The sequence below is a fragment of the Oratosquilla oratoria genome, chromosome 29 (genome assembly GCF_046742065.1).
Source record: "Oratosquilla oratoria isolate Oo_2021 chromosome 29, ASM4674206v1, whole genome shotgun sequence".
Classification (NCBI taxonomy): Eukaryota; Metazoa; Arthropoda; class Malacostraca; order Stomatopoda; family Squillidae; genus Oratosquilla; species Oratosquilla oratoria.
The window spans coordinates 22,051,163-22,076,162 of NC_134805.1; the positions used below are offsets into that span (position 1 = coordinate 22,051,163).

General features: G+C 43.3%; 1 protein-coding gene across 3 annotated transcripts in view; it reads left to right on the forward strand.

Moving 5' to 3' along the window:
* pHCl-1 (pH-sensitive chloride channel 1) overlaps positions 1-25,000 on the forward strand; it is an 877,177-nt gene that overhangs the window by 609,351 nt on the left and 242,826 nt on the right. For all 3 annotated transcript variants that reach the window (XM_076211871.1, XM_076211873.1, XM_076211872.1), the window contains one exon: positions 22,493-22,630. In XM_076211871.1, coding sequence (XP_076067986.1) covers positions 22,503-22,630 — 128 coding nt within the window. In that variant the 5' untranslated portion in view covers positions 22,493-22,502. The remainder of the gene's footprint in view (positions 1-22,492; positions 22,631-25,000) is intronic.

Here is a 25,000-nt window from a genome sequence, read left to right on the forward strand (position 1 = left end):
GTGGATGGGATGGCGGGGTTGGAGGGAGTGGAGAGGAGTGTGGGGGTGGAGGGGATGGTGGGAGTAGAGGGGGTGGAGAGAAGGGTGGGGGTGGAAGAGTGTGTGTGGGTGGAAGGGGTGGTGGGGGTGGAGAGGGTGGTGAAGGTGGAAGGGGGGTAGGGGTAGAGGGGAGCGTGTAGGTGGAAGGGGTGGTGGGGGTGGAGATGGTGGAGGTGGAGGGGATGTTGGAGGTGGAGGGGTGTTAGGGGTTGGAGAGTGGGTGGAAGGGATGGTGGGGAGGAGGTGGGGTGGAGGGGGTGGAGAGGGTGGTGGGGTGATGGTGGAAGGAATGGTGGGGGTGGTAGGGAGGAGGAGATGGTAAGGGTGGAGGGCATGGTGTGGGTGGAGAAGATGTTGTAAGTGGAGGGAATTGGGGTGAATGAGGGGGTGAGGGGATGGTTGGGAGGAGGGGATGGTAGACGGGAAGGCGATGGTGGATGATGAGGTGGAAGGGGATGGTGATGCGGAAGGTGGATGGTGATGCGGAAGGTGGATGGTATGCTCGTTATTGTTATTGCTATTGTTATACTTTTTGTTGTTGCTGTTAATGCTGTTGTTGTTAGCGCTGTTGTTGATTATGGCGTTCTTGCGGAGACCGTCACGTCACGTGACGTCACGTGGTATGAAATGCAGAATCAAGGTCAATTGAGGTCTGTAGGTTCTCCTTTGGCTGAATGGAATGGCCTGGATGGTGTTTTTGAGAGTAAAGCATATGTTCCGTCTCAGCGGGTCTGAGAAAAGTTGAGTCCGTTTTTTACGGCAACGACTTCGGCTGAAGATGTTGTCGTAAACATTCGAAACTTTTCCCGGACCCATAGAAAACGGGCTGCAGTTGACAGTTTCAGCGACTTGTCCAAGTGTCGTAGTCGTAATTTGTCTTGAATGCGGAATTTTTTTCGCCCCACCTTTGATGAATAAAATCACTTGGCGGCAGGAAGAATGAAATTATTCGAGTGTAGGAGCGATCTTTTTTTTTTTTTTTTTTTTACTTCCGTTATGTGGTTTTCTTCAAGAAAGGAAAATTCGTTACCCAGTGAGGACCAATAGAATCCCTTTAGCTCACCGCTCATTGACGCAACGACTGATAATCTGACGAGCATACGCAAAGAGGCGCTTAACAGTGCTCGATACGTTATTATTTCTCACCTTGTGTGCTTGCACAGCCGAGGCTAGTGGCAATCACCGCGAATTGACAACCGTAGATACATCCATTCTGGATGGAAATGTATTGAAGCTGGAATTAAAAATCGCATCACCCCATCGTGGTACAGTGGTTAGCGTGCCCGTCTTGAATGCGGGATGCCCGGGTTCGATCCCCGGTAGAGGCGTATGGCAATTGTTCAAGTCACACACACACACCTTCGTGGCTTCCCGACCCCCCTCTGCAACGGTGGCCATCAGAGGTGCAGTATACCAGTGTTCAGACTCCATTCACAGCCATGGTAAGGTCGAGAGGCTGTATCGTCGCCCATGGGATAGGCCGGAGGTCCTGCGGTAAACCTAAAGGCTGAGTACACAGGATTTTTTTTTTTTTTTTTTTTTTTTTAGTATGTACTACGTTTATCATGCTTTACTGGACTTCGAAGTTTGATAGCTTTGTAAACTCCGTCTCATTATTATTATTATTATTATTATTATTATTATTATTATTATTATTATTATTCATTATTATCATTATTATTATTATTATTATTATTATTATTATTATTATTATTATTATCATTATTATCATTATTATCATTATTATTTTTTTTTTTTATTATTATTATTATTATTCTATTTTATTATTTTATTATTTTATTATTATGATTACAGTATTGTATCTTTGTTCCTTTATTCATTTATCATCATTTTTCCACGAATTTGATATGAAACAAATATTTACGTATAAATACAAAGTAATGAGAACGCAGAAGAGGCAGCGCCATATGTTAGCAGATAACGAAGAATTGTCGCCGAACTTTGGATCCGTCTGTACATTTTCACTCCAACATACGTCACCAATTTAAACTTTTAACCTCTTCTGTCTTGAGGGTTTCCCAAAGCTGAGTAAGATCTATCATGAGCCATAATGAAATACCTAAAGTATTTCAGAATCGTCCTGTTAGTGAACAGAGGGTTAAGAGTCCTGTTTAATACCACACAAGTTCATTCAGTTAAGGGGAATCCTTGTACAGTAAAAGGTAAAATAGATAAATAAATAGATAAAATAGAAATTGAAAAATCTACCTCTACTGAATTTTCTTTGTTTCTGCTATCCCCAGCAAAAATAAATAAATAAATAAATAATAGAAAAATATAAATAAATAAAAAATAAATATAAAATGAAAAACCAGAATCGGCGTTTAAATGACTAATTATATCCTGAGCCAGACGATTTCAGCTTATGAAGAACGCCTGGAAAGCAACGCATTAATGATCCTGGACAGGTTTCCTGGAAGGTCTGTCTTTTTCATTATCATGAGAGCCAATTCTGCCGGAAGCTCCCATCCCCCATCCACCCACCCCCACTCCACAAACCCCCCCCACCCCGCCCCCCACCACCCCCACCCCCAGGGCGTCGTCGTCTGCGAGGTCGAAGGTCTCTAGGATGACTCAGCTCTTGGTTTGCCGTCGGGTCCAAGGTCACCTCAGACCCCAGACACTCCCCACCACCTGCTCTTCTGGCAACACCCCTTCAACTCCTCTTCCCAGAGGGAGGAGGAGGAGGAGGAGGAGGATGGGTGGAGGTGGAGAGGGTAACTAAGAGGAAGAGAAGGAGGAGTACTAAGAGGAGGAAGAGAGGATGGAGGAGGAGGAGGGAGAGGGAGACAAAGAAGAGGAGGATGAGTACTAAGAGGAGAAAGAAGAGGAAGAGGAAGATAAAGCGTAGGAGGAGGAGGAGGAGGAGGATAAGGGGAGAAGGAGGAGGGGAGGAAGACAAAGAAGAAGAGGAGGAGTACTAAGAGGAAGGAAGAAGGTAAGGCGTAGGAGGAGGAGTAGTGAGAGGAGGAGGAGGAGGAGAAGGGGAGGAGGGTGAGAGCCCCGTCCTGGAATAGTGCCAGCATTCCAAACTTGGACTGGCCCCTCTTGCCCTTAGACCTGATGCTTTGGGAATAGGAATGACCATCGTTCCTAATCTGGAACCCAATGCAGGATCTTCTTTGCATTAGACAAAGAAAAGAATGGACGAGATGGCAAAGCAAAGCCTCCTTTCAAGGTCACGCGTGGAGTCGGGGGGAGGAAAAGAGGAGGGTGAGGAGGAAAAGAAAGGGAGGAAAAGGAGGAGGAAGAGGAAAAGGTGAGGAGGAGGAAAAGAGAGTAACAGAGAGAGAGGAAAAGGAAGAGGGGAGAAGGAGAGGGAAAGTGAAGAGGAAAAAGAAGGAAAGGAAAAGGTGAGGAGGAGGAAAAGAAAAAGAGGAAGAAGAAAAGGAAAAGGGGAGGAGAAAAAGGAAGAAGATGATGAAAAGAAAACGGAGGTGGAGGAAAAGAAGAGAAAAATAAGAAAATAAGAGGAAGAGAAAGAAGCAAAGAGAAATAAAAAAAAAGGGGGAAAGGAAGAAGAAGAAAAGAGGAAAGCAGAAGAGGAGGAGGAGGAGGAGAAGGAAGAGAAGGAGGAGGAGGGGGATGGGAGTGGTGTAGAGGACAAAGGTCGAAGGCGAAAGGAATGGAGAATGCAGCAGATGCGAGGAGAAAATGAAGATCGCGGAGGAGAAAAATCGGAAGGAGCGTGAAAACATTGGTCGTATTGAAAGGGGAGACGGGAATGAAAGGCAGGAGGGAAAGACAAAATGGAAGATTGTAGGAGGATACGAACAAAAGAGAAAGAAAAGAATGAAGAATAGGGAAGAGGGAGAAAGGGAAAACAGAGTAAGGGAAGAAAGGAAAGATGAAGACATCGAAGAATGAAAATAAGAGATAATATGAAAACGATGGATAGAGAAAGAGGTGGAGTGATGGATGGAAGTAGAGTTTGAATGAAGAGAATATAGACAGACAGATAGGTTGTCAGATAAGACAGATAAACTAGGATGCGCGCGCACGCACACACAAACATACACACGCACACACACACACACACACACACACACACACACACACACACACACACACACACACACACACACACACACACACACACACACACACACACACACTGTCTCTCGACTCGATGGCGCAGTTTGTAGAGTTCCCAACCGCCACTACGGCGGTCCAGGTTCAAATCCCGTCCAGGGCTGAAATTATTTCAGTATCACTGCGCTGCGAGTCGTTACTCCAACTCTCGTGGGCGGGGAGTTGTGTGTGTGCGTGTAAGGTGCATTACCCATAGATCGGTCATATACAAGCTCTGAGCTCTCTTACGGGAAGGGAAGTAGCTGTCGATCACGAGCCCAACGCGTGATCTAAGACCATGGTGAATCACACACACACAGACAGGTAGACAGACAGACACACAGGCAGGTAAACAGACAGGCAGTCAAACAGACAGGCAGTCATACACAGACCTACAAACAGGTCTACAGACAGACAGACACACAGGCAGGTAAATAGACAGGCAGTCATACACAGGCCTACGAACAGACCTACAGACCGACCCACAGACCGACAGTAACGGAGACAGACAAACAGACACACCAACCGATAGATTGAGGGTGCGAGCTAGCAAGAAAGAGAGAGAGAGAGAGAGAGAGAGAGAGAGAGAGAGAGAGAGAGAGAGAGAGAGAGAGAGAGAGAGAGAGAGAGAAAGAGAGAGAGAGCAGCTTGAAGGTCTATGTACATAAAACACAGACTGTAGATGCTAGTAAAGAATCCTCCTCCGCCTCGGCTTTGAAGCCCTCGAGTAAAATCGAGATTATTTTCCGCGTCAGACGCGTCCATTAGTTCCGTAAACAAGTTAGTTAACCAGCTCGCCGATACTTCTGATTAAACATCACTCGAAAGGGATCCGTGAGTGTTGGAAAGCATTCCAAAAGGACTCCCGAAGGATCAAATCCTGTTGATGAAGTAATTTCTAGCTTGTATGAAGCATTTCAAAGTTCGTTTATGTATTTCTACTCGCGCGTTTACGGTATAAGGCACCTTTCAGTATTACCTAAAGAGGAAAGAAATTACTCATGGAAGAAATTTAAGAGGAAATAATCAAGAAGGACGTTGGAGCATCTGCGGAGAGTTTTAGGATTATTTATAAAGGAGGGAGGGAAATGGAGTCAGTTCCTCCTCCTCCTCCTCCTCCTCTTTCTCCTCCTCTTCCTCCTCCTCTTCCTCCTCCTCTTCCTCCTCCTCTTCCTCCTCCTCCTCCTCTTCCTCCTCCTCCTCCTCCTCCTCCTCTTCCTCTTCCTCCTCCTCCCCCTCCTCCTCTGAGGAAGAAGGACAAAGAAACGAAAGACTTCATATTGAACATGCAACAGTTTGATTCGCATTGATGTAGTCTTTTGTACATGTGCACCACATAGACAGGCATGTCCTCTTCCTCCTCCTCCTCCTCCTCCTCCTCATCATCATCATCATCATCTTCCTCCTCCTCTTCCTCCTCCTCCTCCTCCTCTTCCTCCTCCTCCTCCTCATCTTCCTCCTCCTCTTCCTCCTCCTCCTCCTCCTCTTCCCCTTCCTCTTCTTTCTCCTCATCCTTCTCTTCCTCCTATTATTTCTCCTCCTCCTCCTCCTCTTCTTCCTCTTCTTCCTCTTCCTCGTCCACTCCTCCATCTTCCCCTCTTCAACCTAACTCCACTTTATCTTCACCTCCACCTTCACCTCCACTTTCACCTCCACTTCCATCTTTACCTTCATCTTTACTTTCACTCCCAAACCCACTAGCTCCCACCTCCACCTACACCTCCACCCTCGCCCCCACCTCCACATTCTTATTCAACTCCACATCCACCTCCACTTCCACCCTTACTTTCGTCTTTACCTTCATTCCCACCCCTCCACCTCCACTTTTACTTTCGTCTTTACCTTCATTCCCGCCCCCTCCACCTCCGCATCCACTTGTACTCCCACTTCCACCTCCGCCTCCACCCGCATTTCCACCTCCACCTCCTCCACCTTGTTGTTGTATTCAAATGCAAATCGTCGGTCACTGTGTAGACTTGGATGATCCTCTCTGGCCTTTGCGCACTTAACCCTGAATTCTCATCCCTGCCTCCCCCTCCTCCTCCTCTTCCTCCTACTCCTCTTCCTCCACCTCCTACTCAACCTCCTCCTCCACCTCCTCCTCCTCAACCTCCTCCTCCTCCTACTCCTCCTCCTCGTCATCATCATCCTTGTCCTCCTGCTCCTCCTGCTCCTTGTCCAGATCCTGCTCCTTAATCCATTGCGCCTCCTCCTCCTCCTCCTCCTCCTCCTCCTCCTCCTCCTCCTCCTCCTCTTTCTCCTCCACCTCGTCTTCCTTCTCCTCCCTGCCTCCTCCTCCTCCTCCCCCTCAACCTCCCCCTCCTCCTCCTCCTCCTCAACCTCCTCCTCCTCCTCAACCTCCTCCTCCTCCTCCTCCTCTCTGCCTCCTGCTCCTCCTCCTCTTCCTCCTCCTCCTCCACCTCGTCTTCCTCGCCCTTCTGCTCCTTCTCTTCGTCTTCCTACTCCTCAGCTTTATCTTAAATATTACTTCCATCATCATCATCGCCATCGTCACCATCGCTATCGTCATCATCACCATTGTCATCATCATCAGTATCATCATTATCATCATCATTATTGTCATCGTCACAATCGCCCTCACCATCGACATCATTGTCACCGTCACCATCATCTAGAGAGTCATCGTTATAATTATCACCATCATCATCATTATCACTACAATCATCATTCACTATACGGTACAATCGAATGGATATCAGTTCACCAGAATCAGTACAGAGGAGAATGACCAAAATGATACATGGATTCGCAAATTTACCTTACGAGGACAGGATTAGAAACCTTAATTTACACTCTCTGGAAAGACGTAGAGTGCGGGGTAATCTAATAGAGGTGTTCAAGTGGATCAAGGGTTTTAACAAAGGTGGTGCAGACAAGGTCATCATATTATTACACTCTCTGGAAAGACGTAGAGTGCGAGGTAATCTAATAGAGGTGTTCAAGTGGATCAAAGGTTTTAGCAAAGGTGGTGCAGACAAGGTCATCATATTAAGACAGCAGGTTTACCAGTGGAGTGGTTAACGAATGGAATAGACTTAGTAACCATGTAGCGAGCGCTGAATCTATTGGTTGTTTTAATAGAATTGGGTTGGGATGATAGGTGTTAATGGACATGGAACTGCCTAGTGTAGGCCTTATGGGCACTTCCAGTCTGCTTCAGTCTTGTGTTCCTATGTTCTTGTGTATTATCATGGATAGTTATTGTCACGATATTCATTCGAAGGAAACAGTTCTTCAAAATGAAAGAGGCCTGAAGAAAAGAATATAACAAACAAGCAAACAAACAAACAAATAAATAGATACATAAATTAATATGAGAAAAAATGTACGTAGCAGCAAAAAACGGAACAATGGCTTCCCCGGAAGAAAACGGAATCTTCCCTCAGAAATCATCCTTAGCATTTCTCACCACAGGTAACCATAAATATCCCATCGAAGAATCCTACAGTCTTCGTGAACGTCGTAAAACTGGAACCAGATTCCTCTTGAAACTCGCCCCCCCTACACATACACATCACCTCCCCCCCTTCCCCCTCCCCTCTCCCTCCCTTCTCCTTCCTCCCTCTCCTCCCCCTCCCCTCCCTTGCCTCCATGACAAATAAGATTATAATGAAAACAAACTAAAAAGCTAATCGAGTTTAGGAGAACCGGTGATGCAAATTTGGAGCGCCGAAGAGGAACCCAACAAGATATATAAACAGTTGACGCAAACTATGTTCAACGAAGGTTTCTCAAAACAGTTTCTTACAAACAAGATCATCGAAAAAAAAAAAAATCGAACTAGTGGTCCTAAAGACAAACAAGTAGCCTACATCAAGATAAAGTAACTAAACTAAATCGCTAACTAACAGGCTTTACCAAAATCGCAACCACCGGACACGATGGAAATGATCATGATCTAAATTGTACGTGCCGGAGCACTCGAAGCTTTACTCTTCAGGAGCAGAGCATCAACGAAGCTCGTAACTTAGGCAAGAGTCTTCTTCCGGCAGAGTACGAACGACCTTCACGCTTAGACCCCCGGGGTCAGATTGGAGCCTTAGGATAGAAACGGAGGTTAAACTAATCGCTCGGTAGAAGTGGGATATTTTGATATATATATATATATATATATATTATATATATATGTGTGTGTGTGTGTGTGTGTGTGTGTGTGTGTGTGTGTGTGTGTGTGTGTGTGTATGTGTGTGTGTATGATATTAGACTAAGACACTAACGAAGTTAGCGGTCAATTTCTGTTTCGCACATTTCTTAGTAAAAACAGATATATATCTAAATGGGAAAAAAAATCCTTTATTACTTTCCAGAGACTATCTACCCGAGTCTTCTTCACAAGCTTTTATTTTACATTAATCTACGTTAATCTTACATTTTATTTTTGTTTATCTTATTTTAGTTTCATATTTCATTTTATTTATTCTATTATATTTTATTTTGTTTTTATTTTATTTATTATATTTATTTATTTATTTATTTATTTATTTATTTATTTATTTTTTTTTTTTTTTTTTCATATCTTGTATTACAATGGCAACGGGCTAAGCCCGCGGCTTCAGGCGTTCCCCCGACCACATGTTCAATTAATCTCCCTTTGCACCCGAAGCGTCCGACCTGAAATATTTAGTCTTGGAGCGGGCGTCGAAGTGAAGGGCCGATGAATTAGTGAAGCAATTCTCTGTACAGCTTGATCCCCCTGAGAGCGTACATATTTCACGCACGACCAAGTACACTGTACAGCGTGGATGGTAACCTCACCTAGTGAAAAACTGTGAGAAGGTTTCCCCTCAAGTAAAAAGAGTTGGTATCACCATAGTCAGGGTTGGACGCTGGTGGACCAAACTACCAGTAATCTATTGACTGTGTTAGGTCAAACAGGTTTAACGTGGAAAGGTTTCTCCTTTTAGAATTAAAGTCACTTGGCGACAGATACAATGATAAATGATTGGCCTCTGGAATTTAATGGGGTGTGTAACCTGGCACCTTTAAAGAAAAAGAATAATCTTCAGCATCACACAATGTTAATACGTTAATGTCTACTTTCCTACCTACCTACCTATGGTGTGCATCACGCTTTCCATGTTATTTAGGACTCTTCAATAAAGACTATCTCAAAGACTCCTTCTGGAGACTTTGGCGACTCCCACGAGAGACTTCGGCATTTCCCTCGAGAGACTTTGGCTTCCCTTGGGAGACTACGACATTCTGACAGGTTGACGTAGGTGGAGTAGGAAACACAGGAGTCTTAGTCTGCGAAACTGGTCAGGAATAAGCTCAGACTAAGACTCCTGTGTTTCCTACTCCACTTACGTCATATAATATATATATATATATAATATATATATATATATATATATATAATATATATATATATATATATATATATATATAAACACACACACACACACACACACACAGTATATATCCAGTTCATTCCGGGTGTCCCTTCGGAACCAAATGAACTCCCAAAATATTCATCCGCAGAAGAAAATTTTTATTACGTCTGACTCCGGGTCAAAAAGTGAATGTGGAAGGTTTATCCCCCTTCTAGGTGGAGTGGCCCCGCGGCTGAATGACATCGTCCTATGGTAGACAGAAGAAAATATAAGGAATGCATCCTTTGGCAATATAGACTCTTTCTCCTCTCTCTCTCTCTCTCTCTCTCTCTCTCTCTCTCTCTCTCTCTCTCTCTCTCTCTCTCTCTCTCTCTCTCTCTCTCTCTCTCTCTCTCTCTCTCTCTCTCTCTCTCTCTCTCTGTCTTTCTCTCTCACTCTCAGTCTCACTTTCACTCTTTTTCTCTCACTTTTATTCTCACTCTCACTCTTATTCTCACTTTCACTCTTATTCTCACTCTCACTCTTATTCTCACTCTCACTCTCTCACTCTCTCTCTCTCTCTCTCTCTCTCTCTCTCTCTCTCTCTCTCTCTCTCTCTCTCTCTCTCTCTCTCTCTCTCTCTCTCTCTCTCTCTCTCTCTCTCTCTCTCTCTCTCTCTCTCTCTCTCTCTCTCTCTCTCTCTCTCTCTCTCTCTCTCTCTCTCTCTCTCTCTCTCTCTCTCCTCTCTCTCTCTCTCTCTCTCTCTCTCTCTCTCTCTCTCTCTCTCTCTCTCTCTCTCTCTCTCTCTCTCTCTCTCTCTCTCTCTCTCTCTCTCTCTCTCTCTCTCTCTCTTCCTCTTTCTCTCTTCCTGTAGATACTGTATTCAACTCCCTCGCCCCGAGGACGTCCCCAGAACCGAACAAAATCTTCAGGATCGCAGTGGTCACATGAACCTTCTTTGTGTCTTTATCACTTTCCTCTTTTTCCGATTTAGACACTCGAGTTCCTCTTAACGTATTCCTTCATTTTTTTTTTTTTTTTTTTTTTTTTTTTTTTTTTTTTTAAAGAAGGGTTTTAACCCTACGCTGAATAAGGGTAAAAACTGTCTGACGTTGGCCAGAAAAAAGTCTTTAAAGTGGATCACGCGAGGGGAATCTGCGCTCCAAACCAAATGAACTATAACCGCGGCTATTGACCGTAAAACTCGGTGATAACTGCGGTGACAGTCTTGCATGTAATCTGACTATATCTTTAACTGCCTTTCCTCTTCCTCCTCCTCATTCTTCTTCCTCCTCCTCCTCCCTCCTCCTCCTTCCCCTCTCCTTCTTTTCCTCATATTCTATTCCTGCTGCTGCTGTTCCTCCTCTTCATCCTCCCCTCCTCTTCATCCTCCCCTCCTCCTCCTCCTCCTCCTCCTTCTCTCCCTCCTCCCCCTTCTCTCCTCCTCCACCCCTTCTCTCCCTCCTCCTCCACCTCCCCCTCCTCCACCTCCCCCTCCTCCCTCTCTCCATCCCCTCCTCCACCTCCTCCTTCCTCTCCTCCTCCTCATTTTTCTCCTCTTCCTTCTCCTTTTCTTCCTCCTCCACCTCCCCTCCTCCCCCTCTCCCTCCCCTACTCCACCTCCCCCTTCCTCTCCTCCTCATTTTCTCCTTTTCCTTCTTTTCTTCCTCTTCCTCCTCATCTTTCTGCCTTTTCCTCCTACTCCTACTCCTCTTCTTCCTTCTTGTTCATATTTTTCTACCTCCCCCTAGTCCTCTCCCTTCTCCTATTCACCCCTTCTTCGCTATCTCCCGTTCCCTCTCTTCCTCCCCTTCCCCCTCCTATTCTTCCTACTTCTTCGAATGCTGCTGCTGCTGCTCCTCCTCCTCCTCCTCCTCCTCCTCCTCCTCCTCCTCCACCTCTTGTCACCAAGAGTTTTATCGTCCTCGAGATCATAACCCCGATCATTTCAAAGATTGGTCTCTGACACTTCTGACGGCGAGCTTCCTTTCGTCCGCGGCCCCGGCCTTCCCTTCGGCCGCCAAATTGCCTCCTCGACCACTGTTTTCTTCGCCGCGTTTTCCTGGTGACCGGAAGATCTCACGATCTCGCAACCAAGAACTATCTCACTCTCTCTCTCTCTCTCTCTCTCTCTCTCTCTCTCTCTCTCTCTCTCTCTCTCTCTCTCTCTCTCTCTCTCTCTCTCTCTCTCTCTCTCTCTCTCTCTCTCTCTCTCTCTCTCTGTCTCTCTGTCTCTCTGTCTCTCTCTGTCTCTCTCTGTCTCTCTCTCCCTCTCTCTCCCTCTCTCTCTCTCTCTCTCTCTCTCTCTCTCTCTCTCTCTCTCTCTCTCTCTCTCTCTCTCTCTCTCTCTCTCTCTCTCTCTCTCTCTCTCTCTCTCTCTCTCTCTTTCTCTCTCCCTATCTATCTTTCTCATACACACACACACACACACACACACACACACACACACATACATGCACACACACACACACACACATACATGCACACACACACACACACACACACAAAGTAAATACACACAGACACATACAGAGGCTTGCTGGGTTAGTAGTACTTAGCTCGCTTGCTAACACAGTTGTCTTATTTAGAAGGTGAATTCAGAACCACCCTTGCCTTGTGCGCCCGGACAGCAAAGGCAGAGCCCGAGTCTAACGCACCACAGCGGGATTCGAAATGTCTGTCACGGAGAAAATGGTGTCATGTTTGGAGTAAATTTCCATTTCGGGATAAAACCTTCCAAAGCTGAAGGTTTATTACCTCGACTGGCCGCGAAATTGCCTCCGAATTAACGGAGCCGAAAGCTTCAATTGTGTCTGAAATTCAGGACGACCGGCCGTGGTGGATCTGGTAGTCTGAAAGGGGGGTGGAAATAGTCTGATGAGCAAGGGAGGTTAAAGTGGTCTGGAATGCAGGTGGAGCGGTGGACAGTCTGAAATGAAGGCGGGGAGGGTCAGAATAGTCTGAATGTGGGTGGGCAAAATAGTCTGAAATGCAGAGATGGTCAGAATAGTTTGAATGTGGATGGGCAAAATAGTCTGAAATGCAGAGATATAGTCAAAATAGTCTGAATGTGGATGGGCAAAATAGTCTGAAATGCAGAGAGATGGTCAAAATAGTCTGAAAAGGGGGGAAGTAAAATAGTCTGAAATCGGTGGGGGTATCAGCATAGTCTGAGTATGGTGATAGGGCAAATTGGGCCAAATTCCGATGTATGGGACGTCAAAATAGTCTGAAATGAGGAGGAGTTATTCAGAATTGTCTGAAATTCATGCAGCAAATTAGTCGCTAGGTCTGTGACCTTGGATTAGTGGTAAATTGCTGGTAATTATGAATAAATGGTGATAAACTGCGGGTAATTATTCATGGATAGATAAGAGACACAAATCGGGAGGAAAATAGATTTGTCGTTGAAGAATGTCACACTGAGAGGCGTTTGTAAACAACGGCCTATGACATCAATGGCAGACTGTTAATACAGAAAGAATAATTGAATTTGGACATATGAGGGGCGTTTGTAAACAACAAAGTGTGACATCAATAACTTTGGTAGACTGTTAATACAGAAAGAATAATTAAATTTGGAAAAAACAAAGTGTGACATCGATAACAATGGCAGACTGTTAATACAGAAAGAATAAATGAATTTGGACATATGAGGGGCGTTTGTAAACAACAAAGTGTGACATCAATAACAATGGTAGACTGTTAATACAGAAAGAATAATTAAATGTGAACATACGAGAGGCGTTTGTAAACAACCTATGACAGCAATGAGAATGGTAGACTGTTAATACAGAGAGAATAAATGAATTTGGACATATGAGAGGCGTTTGTAAACAACAAATTGTGACATCAATAACAATGGTAGACTGTTAATACAGAAAGAATAATTGAATTTGGACATATGAGAGGCGTTTGTAAACAACAAAGTGTGACATCGATAACAATGGTAGACTGTTAATACAGAAAGAATAATTGAATTTGGACATATGAGAGGCGTTTGTAAACAACAAAGTGTGACATCAATAACAATGGTAGACTGTTAATACAGAAAGAATAATTAAATGTGAACATACGAGAGGCGTTTGTAAACAACCTATGATAGCAATGAGAATGGTAGACTGTTAATACAGAAAGAATAATTGAATTTGGACATATGAGAGGCGTTTGTAAACAACAAAGTGTGACATCAATAACAATGGCAGACTGTTAATACAGAAAGAATAATTGAATTTGGACATATGAGAGGCGTTTGTAAACAACAAAATGTGACATCAATAACTATGGTAGACTGTTAATACAAAAAGAATAATTAAATGTGAACATATGAGAGGCGTTTGTAAACAACAAAATGTGACATCAATAACTATGGTAGACTGTTAATCCAAAAAGAATGATTAAATGTGGACATACGAGAGCCGTTTGTAAACAACCTATGACATCAATAACAATGGCATACTGTTAATACAGAAAGAGTAATTGAATTTGGACATAAAAGAAATTAGGATTAAATATCTGTGACTGAAGAAAGAAGAGCAAACGGTGGAGACTGAAAACAGATCAGCAATAAATTGCTAGACTTAGCAAAGAAGAAAATTAAATTGCTGAGACCGAAAAAATAGTTATCAGTGGCTGAATCATGAGAAAGAATAGTATTGAAAATCGGGGACTATGCAAAAAATAAATCTCAGCCTAAAAAGAATAGTAATATATTGCGGAAATTGAAAAATAAATTCAACGTATTATGTAGACTGAAGAGCAAATTACACGAGCAACTTGAGGGCGCTGAGTTTGGTTAAACCATAAACACCAGTTATAGAAGAAGATGAAAGGCTTACGCCAGGAGGCACATAGCTGTGCCCAGAGCCATCAAAAATAAATGTTCCATAAATGAGGCATCCAGAAACAGGGGGCACCCTTGACACACACACACACACACACACACACACACACACACACACACACACACACACACACACACACACACACACACACACACACACACACACACACACAATGAAAAATACTAAACGAGAAAAATGTGTATAGAAAAGAGAAAGAAAGGAAAAGGAAAGAAAGATAAGGCAATAATAAAAAAGACTGATAAAGCGAACTGTGTGTATAGAATAAAAGTTAAAGAAAAAAATAAGAAAAAGATTCAAGGAAAGAACACACAAGGGGTGAGAATGGGCTTGAGCTGAATGACACAGGAAACAAAGATAAAGAAAAAAAAAAAAGGATATATAGAAAAAATACAAAAACTAAAGAGAAGGGAACGAAGAACGGTGACCCCCAAGTCCAAAAAAAGGGGAGAAAGCCGTGGAACAAAGTTAAAAGACAAAACCACTTGGACAATCGAATAGTGGGGGAGGACTATGCAAATGATACCCAGATATTGGCACGCCGTGGATCGGTTGGTAGAGTGCGCGTCTGGTAACCGCGCCGGGATTCAGCGTCGGTTTGAATCCTGGCCACGGCGAAGATGTTAGGAAGGGCCTCATCCACTCTGAGGTGACTTAGTGACGTCACTAAGTCACCTCTGACCTTTCTGGGGTGACTTGGTGACGTCACTAAGTCACCTCGGACCCTTCTGGGGTGACTTGGTGACGTCACTAAGTGATGCAACAGTTCCCTTCGGGTATTGTCACTTGATGTGGCCACAGCGTGGACACCGTCTCCTGCGTTCAGTTCCGGTCCAGCGGCAAGGCTGAGGCCCGAGCATATACCAGCCCCGGAAACCACGAAGAAAGATAGACACCCAGTTGAGAAAGTGGGAAGAGAGAGAAGATTTGTAGATCGCCGCTGGTAATTAACTAGCTCTTTTATCTTTGGAGGTCAGTATCTGGTGGTATCAAAAAGGATTTAAGGAAATATCTAAGGAGGGTGGCAGAAAGGAAGAATATTTGAAAACCGATCATTCTCCACCCCAATTATGCCGTGTTTATATCTGCTGAACCTGTAACAATCCCCATTATGGTACGATCATCCTCCACCCCAATTATGACGTGTTTATATCTGTTGAACCTGTGATAATGCCCATTATGGTATGAGTTAGCGTAGACATATGTGTTGTATCTTCTGTGTTGAAGTTTCCTTAATGTTACATATTGTTCACAGTGGGTTTTGTTGAAATTAACTTCGGTTTATCTTTGTTTTGGACTTGCTAATTGGCGGTCAAGGACCCTATTACGCTAGCTAGGGTTCTGAAAGAGTCTCTCTCTCTCTTTCTCTCTCTCTTTCTCTCTCTCTTTCTCTCTCTCTCTCTCTCTCTCTCTCTCTCTCTCTCTCTCTCTGTCTCTGTCTCTCTCTCTCTCTCTCTGTCTCTCTCTGTCTCTCTCTCTGTCTCTCTCTCTCTCTCTCTCTCTCTCTGTCTCTCTCTCTCTCTCTCTCTCTCTCTCTCTCTCTCTCTCTCTCTCTCTCTCTCTCTCTCTCTCTCTCTCTCTCTCTCTCTCTCTCTCTCTCTCTCTGTCTCTCTCTCTGTCTCTCTCTGTCTCTCTATGTCTGTCTCTCTATGTCTGTCTCTCTATGTCTGTCTCTCTCTCTCTCTCTCTCTCTCTCTCTGTGTGTGTGTGTGTGTGTGTGTGTGTGTGTGTGTGTGTGTGTGTGTGTGTGTGTGTGTGTGTGTGTGTGTGTGTGTGTGTGTGTGTGTGTGTGTGTGTGTGAGTGAGTGAGTGTGCGTTTTTACTCATGTTAGTGTGCTTTATTGGCGATGGGATGATGTGTACTGTGTTACTATGGTGTTCCGGGGGCTGTTTGACACACATGTGTGTTGCCGTATAGCCTCTCCTATGATATGATGGGTGAAATGGGTTTTGTTTAGCTGATGCTACAAACTGTACGTGTGCCCCGCATGACGAGATGTGCACGCTGCACAGAAGTTTCGTCCTCGTGCTTAGATGGTTTAAGGGTGTTTTTTCTCATCAACCGACGAGTTTCTCGTAGTCTTGTTTTGTGTGATTAATATTTTGCTGCGTTAACATAAGAACATAAGAATGGGCGAGACTGCAAGAGACTATAAGGCCTACACTAGGTAGTTCTATTTCCATTATTATTTGACCTTTTCTTATAACAACCGATAGTTTCTGAACTATTTCTTTCCTAAACTTGAATTTGTCCAAAATTGTCTGAGACGGTTTATGCCTGTGACTGACTTGCATAGTCCAGGAAAGACCTTGTAACACACATTAGTGAGTTGGTGTCCCTACTTTGGTCTGAAATTTACAAACGTGATCTCTTTCGTGACATTAAGATTTTTGCTACACTTTTGTGTTATTTCATGAAGGAAGGGAGATTAATTGGTAATCACGGGGGATGGATTGAAGGAGGGACGAGAGAAGGGAGGATGTTTGAAGGAAGGGAAAGTAGCCAAGATTAAGGGAAAGGGAATGAAGGGTTTATTTACTTTATATATTTGTCTCCTATTCTATTTTGTTTTTTGTTATATTTTATTTTTTCTTGTTTATTCATTTTATTTTATTTTTATTTTATTTTATTTTATCTTATTTTTATTTATTTATTTATCTATTTATTTCATTTTTTTCTTTATTTATCTATTTATTTATTTATTCATTTATTTCTTATTTATTCATTTATTTATTTATTTGTTTATTTTATTTTATTTTATTTTTATTTATTTTTTTGCGTAGGCTGCAACCTGTACGATCTGTATGATAAACCATCAAGAGACGAGAGAGGGAAATTGATAGAGAGAGGAAGAGAGAGGGGGAGAGTGGAAGGGATAAGGATTGAAAGAGAGGGGGAGAGGGAGGGAGAGACAGGGGGAGAGGAATAGAGAGAGGAGGAGAAAGAGGAAGAGATAGAGGGAGAGAAAGAGGGAGAGAGAAAGGGAGAGAGAGAGAGAGAGAGAGAGGGAGGGGAGGAGAGGGAGAGGAGGGAAGGGAGGAAGAGGTAGATAGATATAGAGAGGGGGTGGAGAGGGAGGGGAGGAGAGGAAGAGGAGGGAAGGGAGGAAGAGGTAGATAGATAGAGATAGAGAGGGGGGTGGAGAGGGAGGGGAGGAGAGGAAGAGGAGGGAAAGGAGGAAGAGGTAGATAGATAGATAGAGATAGAAAGGGGGTGGAGAGGGAGGGGAGGAGAGGGAGAGGAGGGAAGGGAGGAAGAGGTAGATAGATAGATAGAGAGGGAGGGTTTGGAGAGGGAGGGGGTGGAGAGGGAGGGGAGGAGAGGAAGAGGAGGGACGGGAGGAAGAGGTAGATAGAGAGATAGAGATAGAAAGGGGGTGGAGAGGGAGGGGAGGAGAGGGAGAGGAGGGAAGGGAGGAAGAGGTAGATAGATAGATAGAGAGGGAGGGGGTGGAGAGGGAGGGGAGGAGAGGAAGAGGAGGGAAGGGAGGAAGAGGTAGATAGATAGATAGAGATAGAGAGGGGGTGGAGAGGGGGGGGAGGAGAGGGAGAGGAGGGAAGGGAGGAAGAGGTACATAGATAGAGATAGAGAGGGAGGTGGAGAGGGAGGGGAGGAGAGGAGGGAGGAGAGGGAGAGGAGGGAAGGGAGGAAGAGGTAGATAGATAGATAGAGATAGAGAGGGGGTGGAGAGGGGGGGGAGGAGAGGGAGAGGAGGGAAGGGAGGAAGAGGTACATAGATAGATAGGGATAGAGAGGGGGTGGAGATGGAGGGGAGGGAAAGGAGGAAGAGGTAGATAGATAGAGAGGGAGGTGGAGAGGGAGGGGAGGAGAGGGAGATAACAGGAAGGGAGAACGCGCTTGGACAAGAGACGTTGTTGATGCATCAGAGGTCAACAGCCTTGCCCGAACAGGAAATAGCCACGTGCATGCAAATCGACCCGTCTGATATGTCCACAAAGTGGTTCCCTCCCGGAATAGATATTTAACCGCCTAATGCGATTTTGTCCGGATCAGCTGACTCAGTGGTCAGTGGGTAATGGCTTGATGGATTCTGTTTGTGTCCTGCTGCAATTTGATCTCCGCAAATATGCAAATATCGCTATTAATTTCGCGAGTGGGAAATAAAATCAGCGCAGAGTCCGTCACCTTTTTCCATTATGCTTGGATAGCCATGACTAGTGGGTTTCTATGGAAGGTGCTGGACTCGAACTTGGGTATAGATCCGCACGAGATAAGGTCTAAACCCGACTTGCCACTCCAGTACAATTTAGCATAAATAAAATAAAATTATGCAATACATATTTTGTTGTTACTGTTGTAATAATACAGTTATATTAACGAAAGAGCAATTTAACCAGGTGGAAATGAATTGTGATAAAATGTATGTTTACAAAGTCGGCCTGTCCTAGATACGACTACATCAAACATAGAAGATTTAAACGGAGGGAGGGAAATATGATAAATGAAACTAGACTTGCCAAATATATATATGAAAACGCCGCAAATATGAAGAAGGATTTTTCGCGAGGAAAGTGGTTAAATGTATACATAATACGTGTTTGTGTATTTATAACTCCGGCCTTGCACCCTTGTAAAGGGGATAATTTTTTTTTTCTTTTTTGTACAGTTATAACTCCACAACCTTTCCATTTATTCGTACTTTTTCACAGGGGGATCTGGGTGGAAGATTAGAGGTTGTTATTGGCTGCAAACTCAGAGATTTAAAGATTATAGGCGATGAAAATTTTTGTTGATTGAAGAAAGAGGATACAGATGCCAGTAAAAACAGGTTTCAGTGAGTTAGAGAGAGAGAGAGAGAGAGAGAAAGAGGGAGGGAGTGGGAGGGAGGTTGGGGAGGGAGAGAGGTAGGAAAGAGAGAGAAAGAGGGAGAGGAAAGAGAGGCAGGAAGAAAGAGAGACATGTAGATAGAGTAAGAGAGAGATAGTCGAGACAATGCACAAATAAAGCACTGAATACCAGAAAACTAAACTGCAAGGAAGCGGATTGATGATAAAGCAATCAGACAAATTGATACAAGCATAAACGGTGGCTAAAACGATTAAGAAAACGTCAGGGAGGAGGAGGAGGAAGAGGAGGAAGAGGAGTAGTAGTAGGAGTAGTAGTAGTAGTAGTAGTAGTAGTAGTAGTAAGTGTTGGTGGAGAGCACAGTAGATGAAGTGATCTTGGATGAGAGTGAAATGTTGACTCTGGTAAAAGCACAATCAAATCAAATAAAACCCTTTAAGACACTCTGTCGAATACATTAGGTATCAGCAAATGCTTGGGATTTAAAACTGGTAAATAAAAGATCGAAAACGAGAAAATTGTAAAGAAAAGGGCGAGGAGAACTGATGAGATGATATGAAGACAGGCTTAGCACCTAAAATTACACTCTCTGGAAAGAGTGTAGGGTGATCTTATAGAGGTACTCAAATGGGTCAAGGGTTTTAACAAGTGTGATGTGGTCAAGGTCATCATATCAAGACTACAGGGCAAGACTCGTAGTAATGAGTTTAAATTGAACTATTTTAGATTTAAGAAGTAAATAGGCAAGATCTGGTTTACCAATAAAGTGGTTAACGAATGGAATAGACTTGGTAACCATCTACTGACCGCGGAAACTATTGGTTGTCGGATGAGTTTTCGGAAACGAAAGAGGGCAGTGAGGAAGCTGGCCAAAAAATAAATAAATAAATAAGTAAATAAATAAATAAGATCAGATGGATGAATGAGGGAAGAGGAAGGAAAAGAACAAAAAGAAGCCAAATTTGAGAGTCTCAGAGGGATGATGAGAAAAACATAATAAAATAAATAAAAATGAAAATAAAAAATAAATAGATAAATAGATAAACGAATGATTAAATAGATAAATAAATTAACTAATGAATGAATAAGTAGATATATAAATAGATAAATATATAAATGAATTAATAAATAGATATATAAATAGATAAATATATGAATAAATAGATGAATAAATAGATATGTAAATAGATGAATATATAGATAAATAAATGAATAAATAAAAATAGATAGATAAGATGAAATGAATTAAATAGAATAAAATTAATGAGAATCATTTAACCCGTCGTTTTTCTTTATTTCGTTCCTTTTTCTATTTCTTTCGTTCACTAGTGATTGAAAAGCTGTGAAAATGGTCCCAACCTTTGCCTTCCTTTGGTTTAGGAGCTGAAAAAGATAATTTCAGAAGGTCAACTTGTTGACCCTTTCTCAATAAGAACGACGCCGAAGCTGAAATTAATTTCTATAAATCTTTAAAGGTCACGCTGGGATCAACTAGTTCTTTGAGATTAGTCTTCACCTCTTCACCTCTTAACAAAAGAGTCCGACGACAGTCAGAAACCATTAAAAATGACAATGGCGGTTTAGGAATAATATGATTTTATTTTAACGTAACTTTCCCTATTAGGAGGCTAGGATGGTGCCCCTCACAGAGGACTTTGTAGAGTGGAATTTAATGAACCATGCCTTTGGTCCAACTCGCTGGTGGGAGAGTTCGAACTGCAGTCACCTCGACCTCCGTTGCTAATAGCGACGTTCTGATCCGCTCGGCCAGCGACCCAGTGGTTATCAGCGAATTCGCAAACAAGATTAATATTTCTATCTTATCTATGAAATTCATGTTTTTATACTCCTTGGTGTAAATATCGTACAGTCACAAGCAAAAGTTTTCAAGTTTATAATAAACAATTTAAATTTTTGGTCTAAACGATATATAGGAAAATATACGAAGTGCTCTAAAAAAGTAATATTGACATTGTGAGAACGTTAAAGTGACTCAAGACTTTTGCTCGCGACTGTATATTTGTGTACTTTCAATGTGAACTTTCAATAGAGAAAAAACAGGGCCGGTACCTCTTCCTACTCTTCATCAGACTGTTCAAGGCGGGATTCGAACCTATCAACCATCTTTGCACACACAGGAGAACTTTTGGTCCATAACTAGTGGTGATTTATATACTTTACATAAATATTATTACAATTTTTTTGGACCAGAAATCGTGGTCGTCTTCGCCTGTTAAGGACAAACAAGACGTTCAATTTTTTTCTCTGTTTTCTCCCGACGCGGAGATACTCCTCTGGGTGATTTCAATGTTTTCTCTCTGTTTTCTCCCGCCGCAGGTGTCGTCTTTGCCTGTGAAGGACAAACAACGCTCAATTTTTTTCTCTATTTTCTCCCGACGTGGAGATACGCTCTAGGGTGATATCAATGTTTTCTCTCCGTTTTCTCTCCTAACAAACAACGCTCAATTTTTTTCTCTATTTTCTCCCGACACGGAGATACTCCTCTGGGTGATTTCAATGTTTTCTCTCTGTTTTCTCCCACAGCAGGTGTCGTCTTTGCCTGTGAAGGATAAACAACACATAATTTTTTTTTCTCTATTTTCTCCCGACGCGGAGATACTCCTCTGGGTGATCTCAATGTTTTCTCTCTCTTTTCTCCCTCCGCAGGTGTCGTCTTTGCCTGTGAAGGATAAACAACACATAATTTTTTTCTCTATTTTCTCCCGACGCGGAGATACTCCTCTGGGTGATTTCAATGTTTTCTCTCTCTTCTCTCCCTCCGCAGGTAATGTAAGATGCCGGATGGAGGACAAACCACACTCAATTTTTTTCTCTATTTTCTCCCGACGCGGGAGATACGCCTTTGGGTGATTTCAATGCTCTCTCTCTTGTTTTCTCCTAACGCAGGTGTTGTCTGTGCCTGTGATCTAATAGAAGTGTTCAAGTGGATCAAAGGCTATAACAAGGGTGATGCAAACAAGGTCATCATAATAAAACATCAGGGCAGGACTCGCAGTAATGGGTATAAACTGGACAAATTTAAATTTAAGATGGAAATAGGCAAGAAATGGTTTACTAATAGGGTGGTCGACGAATGGAATAAAGTTAGTAACCATGTAGTAAGCGCTGAAACTATCAGTTGTTTTAAGAAACAATTAGACAACTTTATGAATGGGGATGACAGGTGGTGATGGATACGGAGCTACCTAGTGTAGGCCTTATGGTCTCTTGCAGTCTCCTTTATTCTTATGTTCTTATGTTAAGGACAAACCACACTCAATTTTTTTCTCTATTTTCTCCTGACGCGGAGATACTTCTCTGGGTGATTTCAATGTTTTCTCTCTTCTCTCCCGCTGCAGGTGATGTAAGATGCCGGGTGGAGGACGGCGGGCGTTGGGTGAGAACTCCCTCGCCGTGCTGGGACAGACATTGGCACTTCTAACGATGGTCCAGCTCGTCCTCATCATGTGCTCCCTCCACACCTCGCACGCCAAGGAGTGAGTACTTGAGGTCGTCCTCGTATGAGGGGTTTCTCTCTCCTCGAGGGGGACTTCTTTTATTTTATTTTATATATAAATATATATATATATATATATTTTTTTTTTTTTATTGCCGCTCAGTTTCTCTTGTGTAAAGGATTATGTTTGTATGGCGGGCGTCCCCGACTCATCTTGAGGTCCTCTTTATAATGATGTGAAGATTTGTGAGGATTTTATCATGAAAGAGGATGCAGTTTTCTTTTCCTTTAAGATGGCTATAATAACTTGTAATGTTGTTTGGATTGGATGGATGAGCAAGGGTTTTGGGTAATACTCATGTTTTAAAGAATGCTTTTTGCATCGTCAACGTCATCATAATCATCACCACCACCATCAATAGAATCGTCATCACCACGTCCATCACTACCGTCACTATCACTACTATCACCATCATCATCATCATTATCATCATGGTTATTGTCATTATCAATATCATTATACTCACTATTGTCATCATCACTATTGCCTTCCTCTACTCCTTTATCCTCGTCTTCCTTTTCTTCCTTTTTCTCGTTCCGTTCTTCATATTATCAAGCTTATATTCTATCTGGACTTTTCATTATAATTTCCATCACATTGGAGGATACCAGTTATCCCCAACGCCGTTTTCTTTACGTTCATCACCTTAGTGAAGAACAGTTTCGGTAATGGTGACAGTTTTAATGATTACAAAGAACAGTTTTAATATATTCGAAAACTCTGACTTTTTCTTTATTTCGTGGTGGCAGGCGATTTTATTTAATTGACGGAAACTCCCGTCTCAGAAGGTCACCTGTCGATTTTATTTAATTGACGGAAACTCCCGTCCCAGGTCACCTGTCAACTTTATTTAATTGACGGAATCTCCCGTCCCAAAAGGTCACATGTCAATTTTATTTAATTGACGGAAACTCCTGGTCCAGAAGGTCACCTGTCAACTTTATTTAATTGACGGAATCTCCCGTCCCAAAAGGTCACCTATCCCTCCGACCTTCAGGTGAATAAAATCGTCTGACGTCAACAGGAGTAGAATATATAAAGTGACTGGACTGTCTGAAGGTTCTGAATGAGCCAAGTCCAGTCTTACCAATTCGTTTCGCTTTTCTGTTGATTTGTTTTCGTCCACCGCGAGTTCATTAGATTATCTTTTAATTCTGCTTCAACTTTGCCTCGTGAACGTCGACCTTTTTTTCCGCCTCTTTGCCGTCTTCATTAACTTCTTGTTCCGTTTCATCACAGTTTCATTTTCTCGTGTTTTATGGTGATTCTTCCTCCTGTTTATTTACGTTTATTTCTTTTGGCATCGGGAGGAGTGAGACATGTTCGCCTTTGTGAAATATTTGTCTTAGAAATATTTAAGGACACATTCCAATGCTTACACATATATAGATGCATGTATACATTACACACACACAAACGGACAATAGTCTCCCCGGTCCTCACATAGATCTCTCTGTGAAGAAACGTTGGGATGTTGTCTGTATTGTGTGAGTGTGGGATTGAAGGTAGAAAGTAGAAATGATGTGGAGGAGGAGGAGGAGGAGGAGGAGGAGAAGGAGGAAGAGGAGGTAGAGGAGAGGGGGTTGAGATGGAGGAGAAGGAGGAAGAGGAGGTAGAGGAGAGGGGGTTGAGATGGAGGAGGAAGAGGAGAAGGAGGAGGGAGTGGAGGAGGATGGGAGAACAGTTGCCGGTTATCAGGAGGAATGGTCAACGTATTGATAGGGATCTTGGGTCCATTCCAGGGACCGAGTGCCGACCCCTCGGGTACGCACCTTCAGATGAAGTGCCAGGGTGTTAATGGTGTTTGGAGATGAGTGACGGGGAGATGATCCTTTTCGACGTCTCGCAGGAATACTACTGTATAAAGAAGTAGTTATTGTTGTATTCCTGGGAATAGGGAAGCCGAGGTCATTACATGGGTCATGTGGATGGTCTGTACGGGGAGTCTGGAGGCAGACTTGATTTATGCTCGTCTCGATCTCCAGGTCGGAGACGTTGTCAGGCCTTCATTATTAGTGAATGCTAAGTCACTGCGTTGAGTACACACGCGCGCGCGCACACACACAGCACCCAGTTCGAATCCTGCCCAGGGCCGAAATTATTTCGGTATCGCTGTGCCTCGGGTCGTTACTCTGACTCTCGTGGGCGGGGAGTTGGGGGTGTGTGTGTGCAAGGTCATAGCATTACCCATAGATCGGACCTACGAGCTCAGAGCTCTCTTCCAGGAGGGAAATAGCTGTCGATCACGAGTCCAACACGTGATCCAAAGACCAAGTGAATACACACACACACACACACACACACACACACACACACACACACACACACACACACACACACACACACGGG